Raw genomic sequence first — 14,340 nt, forward strand, 5'->3', positions numbered from 1 at the left:
TGTGTTTTAGTAGAGATGCGGTTTCACCATGTTGGCCAGGCTGGTCTCAAACTCCAGGCCTCAAGTAATCTGCCTGCCTTGGCCTCCTGAAGTGCCGGGATTACAGGCATGAGCCACTGTGTCTGGCCTAAAGAATTTTTTAAATATAGGCTTTTTTTTTTTTAAGAGATGAGGTATCATCATGTTGCTCGAGCTGATCTTGCACTCCTGGGCTCAAGCAATCCTCCCACCTCAGCATCCCATCAAGATTTTTGGAAAGTAGAAATTACTCTTTGTTAGAAAGATGTTTTTAAGATTAGAAAACAAAAAGTTAGAAGGAGCCAAATCAGGACTCTAGGGTGGATACCTGATGATTTCCCATTAAAACTCTTGCAAAATTGCCATTACTTGATGAGAGGAATGAGCAGGAGCCTTGACATGGTAAAGAAGGACTCTCTAGTGAAGCTTTCTATGGCATGTTTCTCCAAAAGCATTGGCTGACTTTTTCAAAATACTCTCCTAATAATCAGATGTTATATTCTTTGGCCCTCCAGAAAGTCAACAGGCAAAATGTCTTGAACATCCCTAAAACTTGTTGCCAGGATCTTGACTCTTGACTCTTGACTGAGTAGCTGGGACTTTTGACTTGACTGAGTAGCTGGTTCACTTTGTTTTGTGTAGACCACTTCCTCCTCTTGGTAGCCATCACTTTGACTGTCTTGGGATTGTACTGGTAACGCCACAATTCATCTCCTGCTACAATCCTTTGAGGAAATGTGGATCAGGATCTCGATCCAACTTATTTAAAATTTTCATTGAAAGCTCTGCTCTTGTCTGCAGCTAATCAAATGGAAAGTCAACTCAACTTGGATTTTTAGTCAGACTTACATAAGCTGAACCAGTTGAGATGTCTGTGATGTTGGCTGTTGTTTCTGCTGTTAATCATTGGTTCTCCTCAAATAGGGCATGAACAAGATTGATTTTTTTTTCCTCGTGAATTGATGTGGATGGTCTGTTCCTCCGAGCTTCATCTTCAACATCATCTCATCCCTTCTTAATATGAGTTATCCACTTATAACCTGCTGATTTCTTTGGGTCATTGTCCCCATAAACTTTTCATCAAGCATCAGCGATTTCACCATTCTTCCACTTAAGCTTCACCATAAATTTGTTGTTTGTTCTTGCTTCGGTTTTAGTAAAATTCTTATTGCTCTGATAGGGTCTGTTTTAAAATTGATATGTTATCCTTAGTGCCTTGAACTAGATTCTGCTCAAACATGTTATAACTAGTCAGTATGAATTTATTTTGGTGAAAAAATATTTAAAAGCCCTGAATAATTTTTTCATAATATATGTTCTCCAGGAACTTTTTGAAGACTAAAAGTGTTTATATATTTTTCCACGCTCTTGAATTTAGATGTGGTCCTGTGACATGCTTTGGCCAACGAAATAGGAACATCTAACCCTTGCTGAATTCCAGCCATGGTGATTATGAAAGCACCTGTTGACATGGGGCCTCATTAACCCAAGTCGCTAAGTCATTAGATTAAGCAGAGCTTAATTCCTCTCATCAAGTCTGTGGGGTATGCGCAGCATGTGCAGGAGATAAACAACTAATATTGGGGGTCATTTTTTACTACACCATAACCCACCCTATCCTGACTAATAAGAACACTCTGGGCAAAAATTGATTGTGGTTCTTTCAAATTGGCTGATTTTCTGTGTGTACGTGTAATACTTTTTGGGAAAACTTGGGGATGTATTATCTTTTCGAAATAGCCTTAACTTATAATTCCCAGTGGAACTTACATCGTAGCTCGTTTCCTTTATTGACATGGTAACTCCATGACTTTAAAAAATTTGTTGGTATGCAACTAAAAATGTTCTGAGCATTTTTTTACAACTCTGTTTACTTTCCTAAGATTTTAAATGTTCGCAGTCTACCGTGAAAAATATTAGGTGCTTTAAAACTGATTTGCCCACTTCGTGTTTGCTTGATATAAAATGAGATACGTGGCTGTATTTTAATTTATAGAAAAAGGACTTCCAAAAAGCTGAGACTTTACATGACAACTTTATTATTACTAATTTTAACAAAATACTAATAACTCTAATAATCTCTGTGGACAGGTAATTGTAATGGAAGTGTTGGCTTCAGGTAATTGTATTGATACTGGCCCAAGTTAATAGTTGCATCTGACAGCTTGGGCCTTTTCATTTGTAAACATCCCGAAATTCTGAGAGTCACGATGGCTTCTCTGATTACCATCATTCAGAAGACAAGATACAATTTCTTTGTATTTGAAGGAAACAGTGTCTCATCTCATGTTATTACCTTTTCAGAAAGTCACGTATAAGACATCAAATGGGATTGTTTTCTTAGAGATTGCATGCTATGGGTTACTCCCCCAAAGCTAGAATGATTATTTATTTTATAGCCACATTTTTTAAATGTGTGTGTACCTCCCCACAAACCTCTTGCTTTTAGTTTTCAAAGTATTTACTTTTTCTGCTTTTCATGTGCTTCTGAAATGCAGTTGTGCAGATACACACACACGTGCTCACAGTCTGTGTGCGGGGCATACCCTTTGAGAGTTTCTCTTTAGTGCTTTTGTGTCTCTTCTCTGTGTAGGGCCCTCATTAGCAGTCCCAGGAGCCGAGACTCTAATCCCCACTACTTTTCTCTAGGCCTCCAGCATCCATCTGGCCCCTGAGATTTCTCTGTAAGACAGACTTCCTATTGCTGGACCCAGAAAACGAAAATGAGATTCCTTTCCACTCTGTCAATTCAGAACCGATCTGCAAAGGGAAAGTTAGAGGGCAACAGCTTTCTCAGACTGAATGGGATAAAAAAGACAAAGAAGTGATAGGAGAAAAGCGGTTCCATCCATTGCAGACAGTGCTTTCAATCAGCATCCTGAACATGGGTGTTGTTCCCTTCAGAATTAAGAAGGTGAGGTTTGAGGGAATGGTTTTGTTTTGTTTTGTTTTGAGACAGTCTTGCTCTGTCACCCAGGCTAGAGTGCAGTGGCACGATCTTGGCTCCCTGCAACCTCTGCAACCTGGTTTCAAGTGATTCTTCTGCCTCAACCTCCCGAGTAGCTGGGATTGTAGGTGCACACCACCATGCCTGGCTAATTTTTGTATTTTTAGTAGAGATGCGGTTTTACCATGTTGGTCAGGCTGGTCTCAAACTCTTGACCTCAGGTAATTCTCCCGCCTCAGCCCCCTAAAATGCTGGGATTACAGGCCTGCCACCGAGCCCAGCCAAGAATGTCTTGAAGATCCTCTTGCCATTCTCACTTTCCCTTTGGGAGACCCCAAAGAGAACAAGGGATCGGGAAGCTCACAACAACATCAGTACAGAGAGTTTGTCTTCAGTATCAGAGAAACTAAGAAGAGAACGACACTTACTCTAGACACTGACAAGCGTGTTCTATTCATAAAGAAATAAAATTACTCCAGGCAAAGGAAAGACTTGTTTGATTTGCTATTTAAATAAATGTGTCACTACCTCACAGTAGTTAGCAAACATTTTTGAGAAATGGATGTTTTTCCCAATTGATGGAGCCCCTAAATATTAATAATAATAAAGTTAAAAGAGTTGTGCTGGTCTAGTGGGTCTCCCTGTTGACCCTGAGGCAGCTCTGCAGTGCCCCAAGGCTTAGGTTGAAAGCTGACTCTAGAGAACCCAGTGAGGAAATACTAAGTGTAAAGTCTCTTCCCTCTGAAATAGCAGTTCTCAAACTTTTTTGAGTTAAGAATAACCTAAGACTGTTGTTCAAAATGCAGATTCTTGGACTTCAGTTCCACGGACTCCCACTTGGAATGTCTTGAGTGGGGCCTGGGAATCTCTATTTTAACACACATCCCAGATGATTCTGGTTCAAGTGTGGATGGGTCATGAAAAACGAACGGCCTATGGAGGGCCCCGTCAAAAGCCTTTATCTTAGTCACAGTTGGTCTCAGTTTATTTTAGGGAGAGTACTTAGTTCACAAGTGTCAAACACCATTAAAATAGTTTTTTTTTTTTTTTTTTTTTTTTGCTAAGAGAAACAATATCTTAGTTACCTCCTCTGTCATCTCACAGTTAAGTCTCTTTTCCTGTTTCTGGGGCACCTGGACGTTGCATGGCTCTCAGCCCCCTCTGCTGGGTGTGCTCCCTCCGAGCGGCTTCTCATACTGAACCACACGTCTCACTGCTCTCACTGCTTTCTTCTTCCTCCTCCTTCCAGCCCTGTTGGTTTGTTTGCTTGTTCTTCTTCTTCTTCTTTTTTCAAGAAAGCAGGTATCTTTAAACTTACCTTTCCCCAACAAACAAATTCCAAAGTAGGAGTTAAATGTTTATAAACAAATAAAACTGATTTCTTTATCCAAATGTTGCCAACCAGTAGGTATACAAATGCTCCCAATCGCTAAGGATACAGATGTTCCCAAGGTGGGTTTTCTGAAGGAGACACAAATATAACAAGCCTGAAAAATCATGTTTTTTAAATAAATAAAACCCACAATGAGATACCACAATACACACTCCCTAGAATGACAATAATTGAAAAGACAGTACAAGTGTTGGTGGTGCAGATGTGGAGAATCTGCAACCTTTGTGTATTGTCGACGGGAATGTAACATGGTACAGCCACCTCGGAAAACAGTTTGGAAGATCTTAAGTGGTGAAACATAAACTTACTATGTAATCTACCAGTTCTACTCCTAGGAATCTACCTAAGAGAAATGAAAACATGTCTACAAAAAGACTTCGATCTGAATGTTCATAACATTGCTATTCATAATAACCACAAACTGAAAATAATACCAGTGTCCATCAAGGGATGTGGTGTATCCATACACTGGAATATTATTTAGCAATAGAAATAAATAAAATACCATCATATGCTACGATTTGGATGAATCTCAAAAACATTATGCCCGGTGGACAATGCTAGGCCTAAGAGGCTTAATATTGTGTGATTTCATGATAAGAATCTAGAAAAGGCAAATATTTGAGAGACAGAACGCAGATCTGTGGTTCCCCAGCGCTATGGATGAGAGCAGAGATAACCTGTAAATGCTGATAAAGAAACTTTCTGGGATGATAGCACTACGTTGACACTGGATTGTGGTGATGACTGCACAGCTCAATAAATTTACTGAAATTATTTAATTATAGAGTTGTAGTGGGGGAATTTCATAGAATGTAAATTTTACCCCCATGAGGCTGTTAAAATATTTGTTTTTAAAAATAAGGTATATAGCATAATTAAGTAATCAATAGTTCTTTTCTGTGCAAAAGCAATAGAGAGGTGCTATGGTGAAAGTGTGATCCGTTAGACCTCTTGGGGGTCCCTGACACTTTCTCAGGGAGTTCTTGAAACTCTAGTTTTTTCTAGTGATACAAAGAGGCTATTTGCCTTTTTCATGGTGTTGACATATACACCGATGGTGCCTTAGCCTAAACCAAGGCACTGGCATCAAACCTTATTAGTAGTCATTGTATTCTCCACCACTGTGGACTCAGTATAAACATCCCTTCTGGCCGGGCGCGGTGGCTCATGCCTGTAATCCCAGCACTTTGGGAGACCGAGGCGGGTAGATCACGAGGTCAACAGATCGACACCATCCTGGTCAACATGGTGAAACCCCGTCTCTACTAACAATACAAAAAATTAGCTGGGCACGGTGGTGCGTGCCTGTAATCCCAGCTACTCAGGAGGCTGAGGCAGGAGAATTGCCTGAACCCAGGAGGCGGAGGTTGTGGTGAGCCGAGATCATGCCATTGCACTCCAGCCTGGGTAACAAGAGCGAAACTCCGTCTCAAAAAAAAAAAAAAAAAAATCTCTTCCGTTTTCACTTATGAATGCCTTCAATGAAGCAGTAAAAATTATTTAATTTTATAGAATGTTGTGGTTTGGATGCATACCTTTTTTTTTTTTTTTGGAGGAAGGGAGGGATGAAGGAAGGGAGGAAGGGGGAAGGGAGGGAGGGAGGGAGCGAGGGAAGGGAAGGAAGGAATTCAAGCAATGAGAGACATTGCCGACCTGGATCTAGAGGTTTACAAGTTGATTTCTTTTTTTTTTGAGTGAAGGAAAGAAGAAAAAAATGAGTAAAGGAGAGGAAGAAAGAGAAAGAGAAAAAGGGAGAGTGAGTGGAAATATTGCTTTATTCTTAAAAAAAAATGGGTATTAATAATGGTCAATCAATGTTTCATTTAAACCTATGAGTAGGTGTGATGTGGTATTGACTAGAATGTTTATTTTGTGTATTTGAAGTGGAGAGCTCTATAAATATTTATTAAGTTTACTTGTTCCGGATCTGAGTTCGAGTCCTTGATATCCTTATTAATTTTCTGTCTCATTGAATCTAAGTCTCTATGTATCTGGGTGTTAGGATCGTTAGCTCTTGTTGTTGCATTGATCCTTTTACCACTATATCTTTGTTGCTTTAAAATCTATTTTATCCGATACGAGAATTGCAACTCCTGCTTTTTATTTATTTATTTTTGCTCTCCATTTGGTTGGTAAATCTTTCTCCATCCCTTTGTTTTGAGTCTTTGTGTATCCTTGCCTGTGAAACAGGTCTGGATGTAACATGCCGTTGGATTTTGGCTGTATCTTTTGATTGGGGGATTTAGTCAATTTAAATTTAGGGTTACTGCCCTTTGATGTTAACTGGCTGTTTTATCCATTCATTGGTGTAAATTCTTCTTTATGTTGGTGCTCTTTACTTTTTGGCATATTTTTAGAAAGGCTAATACTGGTTGTTTCTTTCTGTGTGTAATGCTTCTTTCAGAAGCTCTTGTAAAGCAGGCCTGGTGGTAATAAAATCTCTGAGTTCTTGCTTGTTCATAAAAGATTTTATTTTTCTTTCAGTTGTGAAGCTTAGTTTGGCTGGATATGAAATTCTGGGCTGAAGGTTCTGTTCTTTGAGGATGTTGAATATTGGCCCCCACTCTCTTCTGGTTTATAGAGTTTCTGCTGAGAGATCTGCTGTAAGTCTGCTTGGCTTGCCTTTCTGGGTAACCTGACCTTTCTCTCTGGCTGCCCTTAGTATTTTCTCCTTCGTTTCAGCCCTAGTGAATCTAACGATTATGTGCCTTGGGGTTGCTCTTCTTGAGGAATATCTTTGTGGTGTTCTCTGTATTACCTGGGGTTGAATATTGACCTGCTTTGCTAGTTTAGGAAAATTTTCCTGAATAATATCCTGAAGGGTATTTTCCATCTTGGATTCATTCTCTCCATCGCATTCGGGTACACCTATCAAACGTAAATTTGGTCTTTCCACATAGTCCCACATTTCTTGGAGACTTTGCTCATTCCTTTTTATCCTTTTTTCTCTAATCTTTTCTTCGCATTTTATTTCATTAAGTTGGACTTTGACCTCTGATATCCCTTCTTCTGCTTGAACAATTCGAGTGTTTAAACCTGTGCATATTTCTTGGAGTTCCTGTATTGTATTCTTCAGTTCCATTAATTCACTCATACTCCTCTCTAAGTTGTCTATTCTCAATAGGATTTCATCAAACTTTTTTCAAAGTTCCTAGTTTCTTTACGTTGGGCTACAACATGTTCTTTTAACTCACCGAAGTTTGTTATTATCCATTCCCTGATGCATGATTCTAGCGTTGGGATGCTCTGGTTCTCCATCAAGCCTTGTTCCATTGTTGATGTGGAACTGTGATCATCTTTAGAGTGAGAGGCGTTCTGACTTTGAGTATTCTCAGCTTTTTTACGCTGGTTTCTTTCCATCATTGTAAATTTATTCTCCTGTCGTCTTTGAATCTCCTGTGTCTCTTGAGTGGGCGTCCAGGTGTTAGTTCCCAGGGCCAGAGCAGTGGCGTTAAAACTGATGGTGCTTTTCTGCCCAGGATTCTCTTGTCTGGCTTCCTTCTTGTGTCCGTAGTGGGCGACTCTGCCCTCCCGGGGCTCCAAACCTTGGTCAGAAGGGGAGCCAGTCCTGTTTACTCTGCTCCGAGAGCTGCCACACCGAGCCGCCGCGGAACTGCTGCGCCGGCCATGAAAGTCACGCTGGCGACCCGTGTGATTCCTCCACTGGGGGATCTTCTGCTCGTGAGCGACCAGAATTTGTCTGAAAGTGTGGCGTCGTCTAGTTCTCCGCTCCTTCACTGAGAGCTGCAATCTTGAGATGTTAGCGATCGGCCATCTTGGATCGGTCTCCTGATGCATACCTTTTTTATTTAACTTTTATTTTCAGTTCAAGGCTACACGTGCAGGTTTGTTACATAGGTAAATGCGTGTCATAGGGGTTCGTTAGACAGATTATTTCATCACCCAGGTATTAAGCCTAGTAACCATTAGTTATTTTTCCTGATCCTCTTCCACCTCCCGCCTTCCACCCTCTAATAGGTCCCAGTGTATAGTGTTCCCCTCTATTTGTGCATGTGTTCTCATCATTCAGCTCCCACTTATAATCGAGAACATGTGATATTTGGTTTTTGTTCCTCTTTTAGTTTGCTAAGGATAATGGCCTCTGTCTCCATCCATGTTCCTGCAAAGGACATGACCTCGTTCTTCTTTGTGGCTGCATGGTATTCCGTGATGTATATGTACCACATTTTCTTTATTCAGTCTGCCACTCATGAGCATCTAGGTTGATTCCAAGTCTTTGCTATTGTGAGTAGTGCTGCAGTGAACGTATGCCTGCATGTGTCTTTATGATAAAATGATTTATATTCCTTTGGGTATATAATCAGTAAAGGGGTCACTGGGTCAAATGGTAGTTCTGTTTTTAGATCTTTGAGGAATTGCCACACTGTCTTTCATAATGGTTGAATTAATTTACACTCCCACCAACAGTGTGTAAGTGTTCCTTTTTCTCCACAACCTCAATAGCATCTGTTGTTTTTCAACTTTTTGACTGATAGCCATTCTGATTGATACAAAGGGGTATCTCATTATGGTTTTGATTTACATGCATTTCTTTAATGATCAGTGATGTTAAGTGTGTGAATTGTGAATTTTTTTAAGTGGTCACGTGTCTGTCTTCTTTTGAGAAGTGTTTGTTCATATCTTTTGCCCGCTTTTTAATGGGGATTGTTTGGGGTTTTTTTTTCTTATAAATTTGTTTAAATTCCTTATTGATGCTGGATATTAGACCTTATCAAATGCAGTTTGCAAAATTTTACTCCCATTCTGTACTTTGTCTGTTCACTCTGATGATAGTTTTTGTTTTGTTTTGCTGAGCAGAAGCTCTTTAATTAGATTCCATTTGTCAATTTTTGCTTTTGTTGCAGTTGTTTTTGGTGTCTTTATCATGAAATCTTTGCCCATTCCTATGTCCAGAATGCTGTTGCCTAGGTTGTCTTCCAGGGTTTTTATAGTTTTGGGTTTTACATTCAAGTCTTTAATCCATCTTGAGTTAATTTGTGTGTATCATGCAAGGAAGGGGTTCTGTTTTAAGCTTCGGCAGTTGGCTAGCCGGTTATCCCAGGACCATTTATTGAATAGGGAATCCTTGCCCTATTGCTTATTATTGTCAGGTTTGTCAAAGATCAGATAGCTGTAGGTGTGCAGCCTTGTTTCTGGGTTCTCTGTTTTGTTCCATTGGTCTGTGTGTGTTTTTGTACCAGGACCTGCTATTTTGGTTGCTGTTTGTTGCCCTATAGAGTTAGTTGTTTGAAGTCAGGTAGCATGATGCCTCCAGCTTTGTTCCTTTTCCTTAGGACAGCCTTGGCTATTTGGGCCCTTGTTTGGGTTCCATATGAATTTTAAATTAGTTTTTTCTAGTTCTGTGAAGACATTGGTAGTTTAATAGAAATAGCATTGAATCTATAAATTGCTTTGGGCAGTATGGCCATTTTAATAATGTTGATTCTTCTGTCCGTAAGCATGAAATGTTCTTTTCATTTGTGTCATCTCTGATTTCTTTGAGCAGTGTTTTGAAGTTCTCACAGAGATCTTTCACCTCCCTGGCTAGCTATATTCCTAGGGTGCGTGTGTGTGTGTGTGTGTGTGTGTGTGTGTGAGAATTATGAATGGGACTGCATTCCCAATTTAGCTCTTGGTATGACTGTTGTTGGCGTATAGGAGTGTTAGCGATTTTGGGTTTTTTTGTGGGGTTTTTGTTGTTGTTGTGGTTGTTGTTGTTGTTTGAGACAGCCTTGTTCTGTCACCCAGGCTGTAGTGCAGTGGTGTGATTGATTCTACTGCCTTAGCTTCCTGAGTAGCTGGGATTACAGGCACGCATTCCCATGCCTGGCTAATTTTTGCAGAGATGGGGTTTCACCATGTTGGCCAGGCTGGTCAGGAACTCCTGACCTCACATAATCTGTCTGCCTCCCAAAGCGCTGGGATTATAAGCATGAGCCACCATACCCAGCCACTAGCAATTTTATACGTTGATTTTGTATCCTGAGACTTTGGATGCATATCTTTTTAATAGCCTGCGTGATGAAGTAGGAAATATGCATAAAACATTTCTTCTGCATGTCCAGGTTAGATGGTTACCACACAGAAAACACCTCTGTGGCTGATTGAATTGCAAGCGGAACCAGCAGTTGTTTTTTATGGGACATCATCTCTATTTTAAAAATATATCTCTCCAGCAGATAAATTGTGGATATTCAGACCTGGTATTTGGTAAATCACTTTCTTTAGAAAGAATGAAGAGAGCCTGACACTTCAAGAAACGTAATTGACAGTATCTCTTGCCAGTGATAAAATGCAAATTTTAAACAAAATCTAGAAGTGAAGAAAACTTATATTCACTACCTTGAGCTTGACAGCTTCAGTCAACGGTTTTCTGATGAGATTGATGGTGATGTTAACAAATGTAATTTTTTAATATTGTACAGTGGAACATGTCCAGATTTGGATGTTATAGGTAAAAGGGTCTTCATACTAAAAAGTTTGAGAAATACTTGCCTAGTAGCGAATAGCATGGAGTTTGGGGCCAGGCTGCTTGGGTTCAAATCCCTGGGCTACTGCTTATTACTTGTATGATCTCAGGGAAGTGCTTCACCACTGGCTGCCTCAGCTTCCTCATCTATAAAATGGGGATAATAATGGTACCCATCTGTGAGAGGTATTGTAGGCATAAAAATGAGTTAATATGTATACATATAATATATATATTTAGTAATGTTAAAATTAATTATATATACATATAATATATATACACATATAATATATATATTTAGTAATGTTAAAATTAATTAATATGTGTAAGTGCTTAGAATAATGCCTGACTTATAGTAGGTGCTCAGTGAGTGGTTATTGTTGGTCTTGGTAAGTGAAAATTTGTAAAAATGAGCGAACACATTGTAAATGCACAGTAGAAGAAAGTTTTTTGTAATTATGTGGGAAATCCCAAACTGCTTTTCCTGCTGTTGCCTCTGTCTCACTTTTGGCCCTGGACGTGCACTTCTGGGAGTGATGCATTACTGAGGGCCAGCGTGTTCTCAGTCCTGCTTGTCCATTGAGTCCTGTTGTCTGGAGATCGTTCCTTATCTAGCAACCACAGAATGGGTTTTTAAGAAAGACTTGGTGAGGCAACATCGTTTTCAAGGGTGCAGTTAACTAAATGGAATTTAAACAGATTACCACTGTATATCCTTTGTGTTTAGAATTAGAAGTCACTTTCCTGCCTCAGCAATGTTTAAAATTACAGTGCATTTCTTTTAAGCTCAAAGAGTAGTGGAAATTATGTGAAAAAGAGGATAAGGTCTTGTTCATTATTGGTGTTCAAGACACCATAAGATTTAAAAGAGAGAAGGACCAACTTGGAAGGAAACTACATCTTCAGTCCTACAAAGAGACTACATTTGAGCTATTTTGACCTCTAACTTTTAAAAACCAGTTAATGACTTGACATTGTTCGTTCATTCACCAGTATTTGCTGAGTGCTTCCCATGAAGTGCCAGGCCCCTAACCCCATGTGTTAAAGAAAAGTCATGGGCCCTGCCCTTCTGGTATGAGTGCATTTGGGTTTTCTCATTTCTCCTGCCTGCTCTGTAAAAGATTAGGAGTGTTCATCTGCTATTCCCTGGCTTACATCAGCAGACAGAGCAATACATGTTTTAGCCTTCTTAAATGTTCATGAAAACATTCTTAAGTTAGTATAAGGTAAAGAAGATAAGACAGACTACAAGAAATTTCTGATCGTTTCTTTTCCTAAAAGAACACAAACAGAATCACTTATTTTTTGAAGTACTGATCATAGGCACGTTAAGTTCATGTTTGATGGTTAATAACAAACAACCAGAATATGTAAGTCATTGGAGTTTCACTGACTTAAGTGGTTTCTGCTGTCCTAAGAGAAGTAGGCCCTCTAAAAGAGCTCATTTGGGTCCATCTGTCTTACGTGTCATCCCACATCACTCTGCATGTGATGAGAATGTTGCGTGGGCCCGTGACAGTTTTTATTCCTCACTCTAGACTTGGCCATACCTCAAGTTCTTTGGGCGTATATAGTCACCTGTTACATAGGTTCAAAGTGGTCTTTCCTTTCATTTTAGGAGTATGTTTTGCAAGCAAATTACAAAGCACCTTGAATATCTTTTTAAGATAATGTTGAAAAACAGAGCAGTAGTATTATTGAGATCATGTTCTTACTGATATACTAACATTTTAAGATTTGAGGGCATTTCCTTCCTACGAGGCTAGGTATTGGAAATAAGAAATCAGGTCAAGCTAAAAGCCAAAGAAGTGTTTCTTGAATGCAGGCTAGGATTGAATTGTATTAATTCAGTTGAATTCAATCTCAGCATCTGTTGTGGGTTTTAGCCGTGTTCCTGTTCCCGAGCATCACGGCTAGGACCTTCAGCAAACTTTACATCTCAGTAAGTGCAGTTGGCCTTTTACAGATAAATTGCTTGGAAGTCAGTTAACCTGAGCACGCGAACAAAGGCTGTGATTGTATTGCTGTTGTTTCTCTTGACACTAGATCTTCTGTTCTTTGATTCATTACTATTAGTGTTAAAGAATTAAATAGTAACTGCACATTGTTTTCTAAACAAAGTCACAGTTGTTATAAAGCGAATTTCTCTTTTCATAGCAATGTTTCCGGTTTGACAGGTTCTACCCGTTGTGTCTCATCTTTGCAAGGACTTTTGCCCTTGTGAGGTAACCAGCTGTGATGTAGGGCTCCAAACAGATTGAATGTTTCTGTGATGAAAACTCATGCACTAGTTGAATTGCAGATTCTAATCCTGTGTTTTACATGTGTGTGCTTATGTGTTTCAGGAAAAAAGTGCCAGCTCAAATGTCAGACTTAAAACTAATAAAGAGGTTCCGGGATTAGTTCATCAACCCAGAGCAAAGTAAGTTCTAGTTCCTGTTTTCCTTACACAGTTGGCCTTCCATGTCCATGGATTCTGCATCTGTGGGTTCAACTAACCATGGATCAAAAATATTCAAAAAATAATAATTCTACAAAGTTCCAAAAAACAAAACTTGAACTTGCCACACACCAAGTACTATGTTGAATTCATGTGAATGAAATGTCGTGTAGGCACTGTATTAGGTCTTATAAGTAATCTAGAGATGATCTAGAGTATACGGTAGGGTGTGTGGGGGTTATACAAATACTATGCCATTTTATATCAGGGACTTGAGCATCTGCAGATTTTGGTATCTGCAGAGAGGTCCTGGAACCAATCCCCCACAGATACCAAGGGACAACTGTATGGTTTTTAAAGCTAAAAATGTTTTCAGAGTGAATTCCATTTTGCCTACCAGATAATCAAGACCTATAATATAAAGCTTTAGTAATTGAGAAAGTGTGGTTTGGTGTAACAGAACAGAATAAAGCAAACAGACGTACAATATGTGACAAAGCTGACTTTGTAGGCCAGTTAGAAGAAAACAGAGAAGAATATCACTATGGCCATGAGGTAGGGAAGAATTTTGAATAAGACACAAAGGATGTAGGTCTTAAGGCAAATCATTCATTAATATGACTGCGCTAAAATTAAGAAGCTCTTAAAGATAAAACCCAAATGTTCATTGAAAATATAATGAGTAACTAAACTGTGACATCTTCTTGTGATGGGAATACTATACATCAGTGAAAATGAGTGACTATAGGTACACATACATGATGGAGGAATCTCATAAATATAAAGATGAGGCAGTAGAGTAAGCAGCAGTACATGCCTATATATGATTTCATTGATATAAAGTAAAATAAAAAACAGGCAGAACTAAGGCATGTGTTGTAAATTAGTATATGATAAAACAATAAAGAGATATAAGGAAATGAAAAGGCTTTAGTTCTTTCTAACCAAATGGAATACAGTGGAACCAGAGGCTCTGTTTCTTAATCTGGGTGGTAATTACATGAGCGTTCAATTGTTATTATGCAAAAAATGTACAAATAGCATTATATGTCTTCTGTGTATTAGGTATA

At 39.2% G+C, this 14,340-nt stretch overlaps 1 protein-coding gene and 1 pseudogene across 1 annotated transcript in view; both read left to right on the top strand.

The window, feature by feature from the left end:
* The window catches only part of C18H1orf21 (chromosome 18 C1orf21 homolog), a 245,989-nt gene that overhangs the window by 193,982 nt on the left and 37,667 nt on the right, over nucleotides 1-14,340 (top strand). Inside the window, exon 4 of the mRNA XM_035279378.3 lies at nucleotides 13,176-13,252. Coding sequence (XP_035135269.1) covers nucleotides 13,176-13,252 — 77 coding nt within the window. The remainder of the gene's footprint in view (nucleotides 1-13,175; nucleotides 13,253-14,340) is intronic.
* The window catches only part of LOC144580094 (tRNA (uracil-5-)-methyltransferase homolog B-like), a 48,185-nt pseudogene that overhangs the window by 13,717 nt on the left and 20,128 nt on the right, over nucleotides 1-14,340 (top strand).

Source organism: Callithrix jacchus, chromosome 18 (assembly GCF_049354715.1).
Source record: "Callithrix jacchus isolate 240 chromosome 18, calJac240_pri, whole genome shotgun sequence".
Taxonomy (NCBI): domain Eukaryota; kingdom Metazoa; phylum Chordata; class Mammalia; order Primates; family Cebidae; genus Callithrix; species Callithrix jacchus.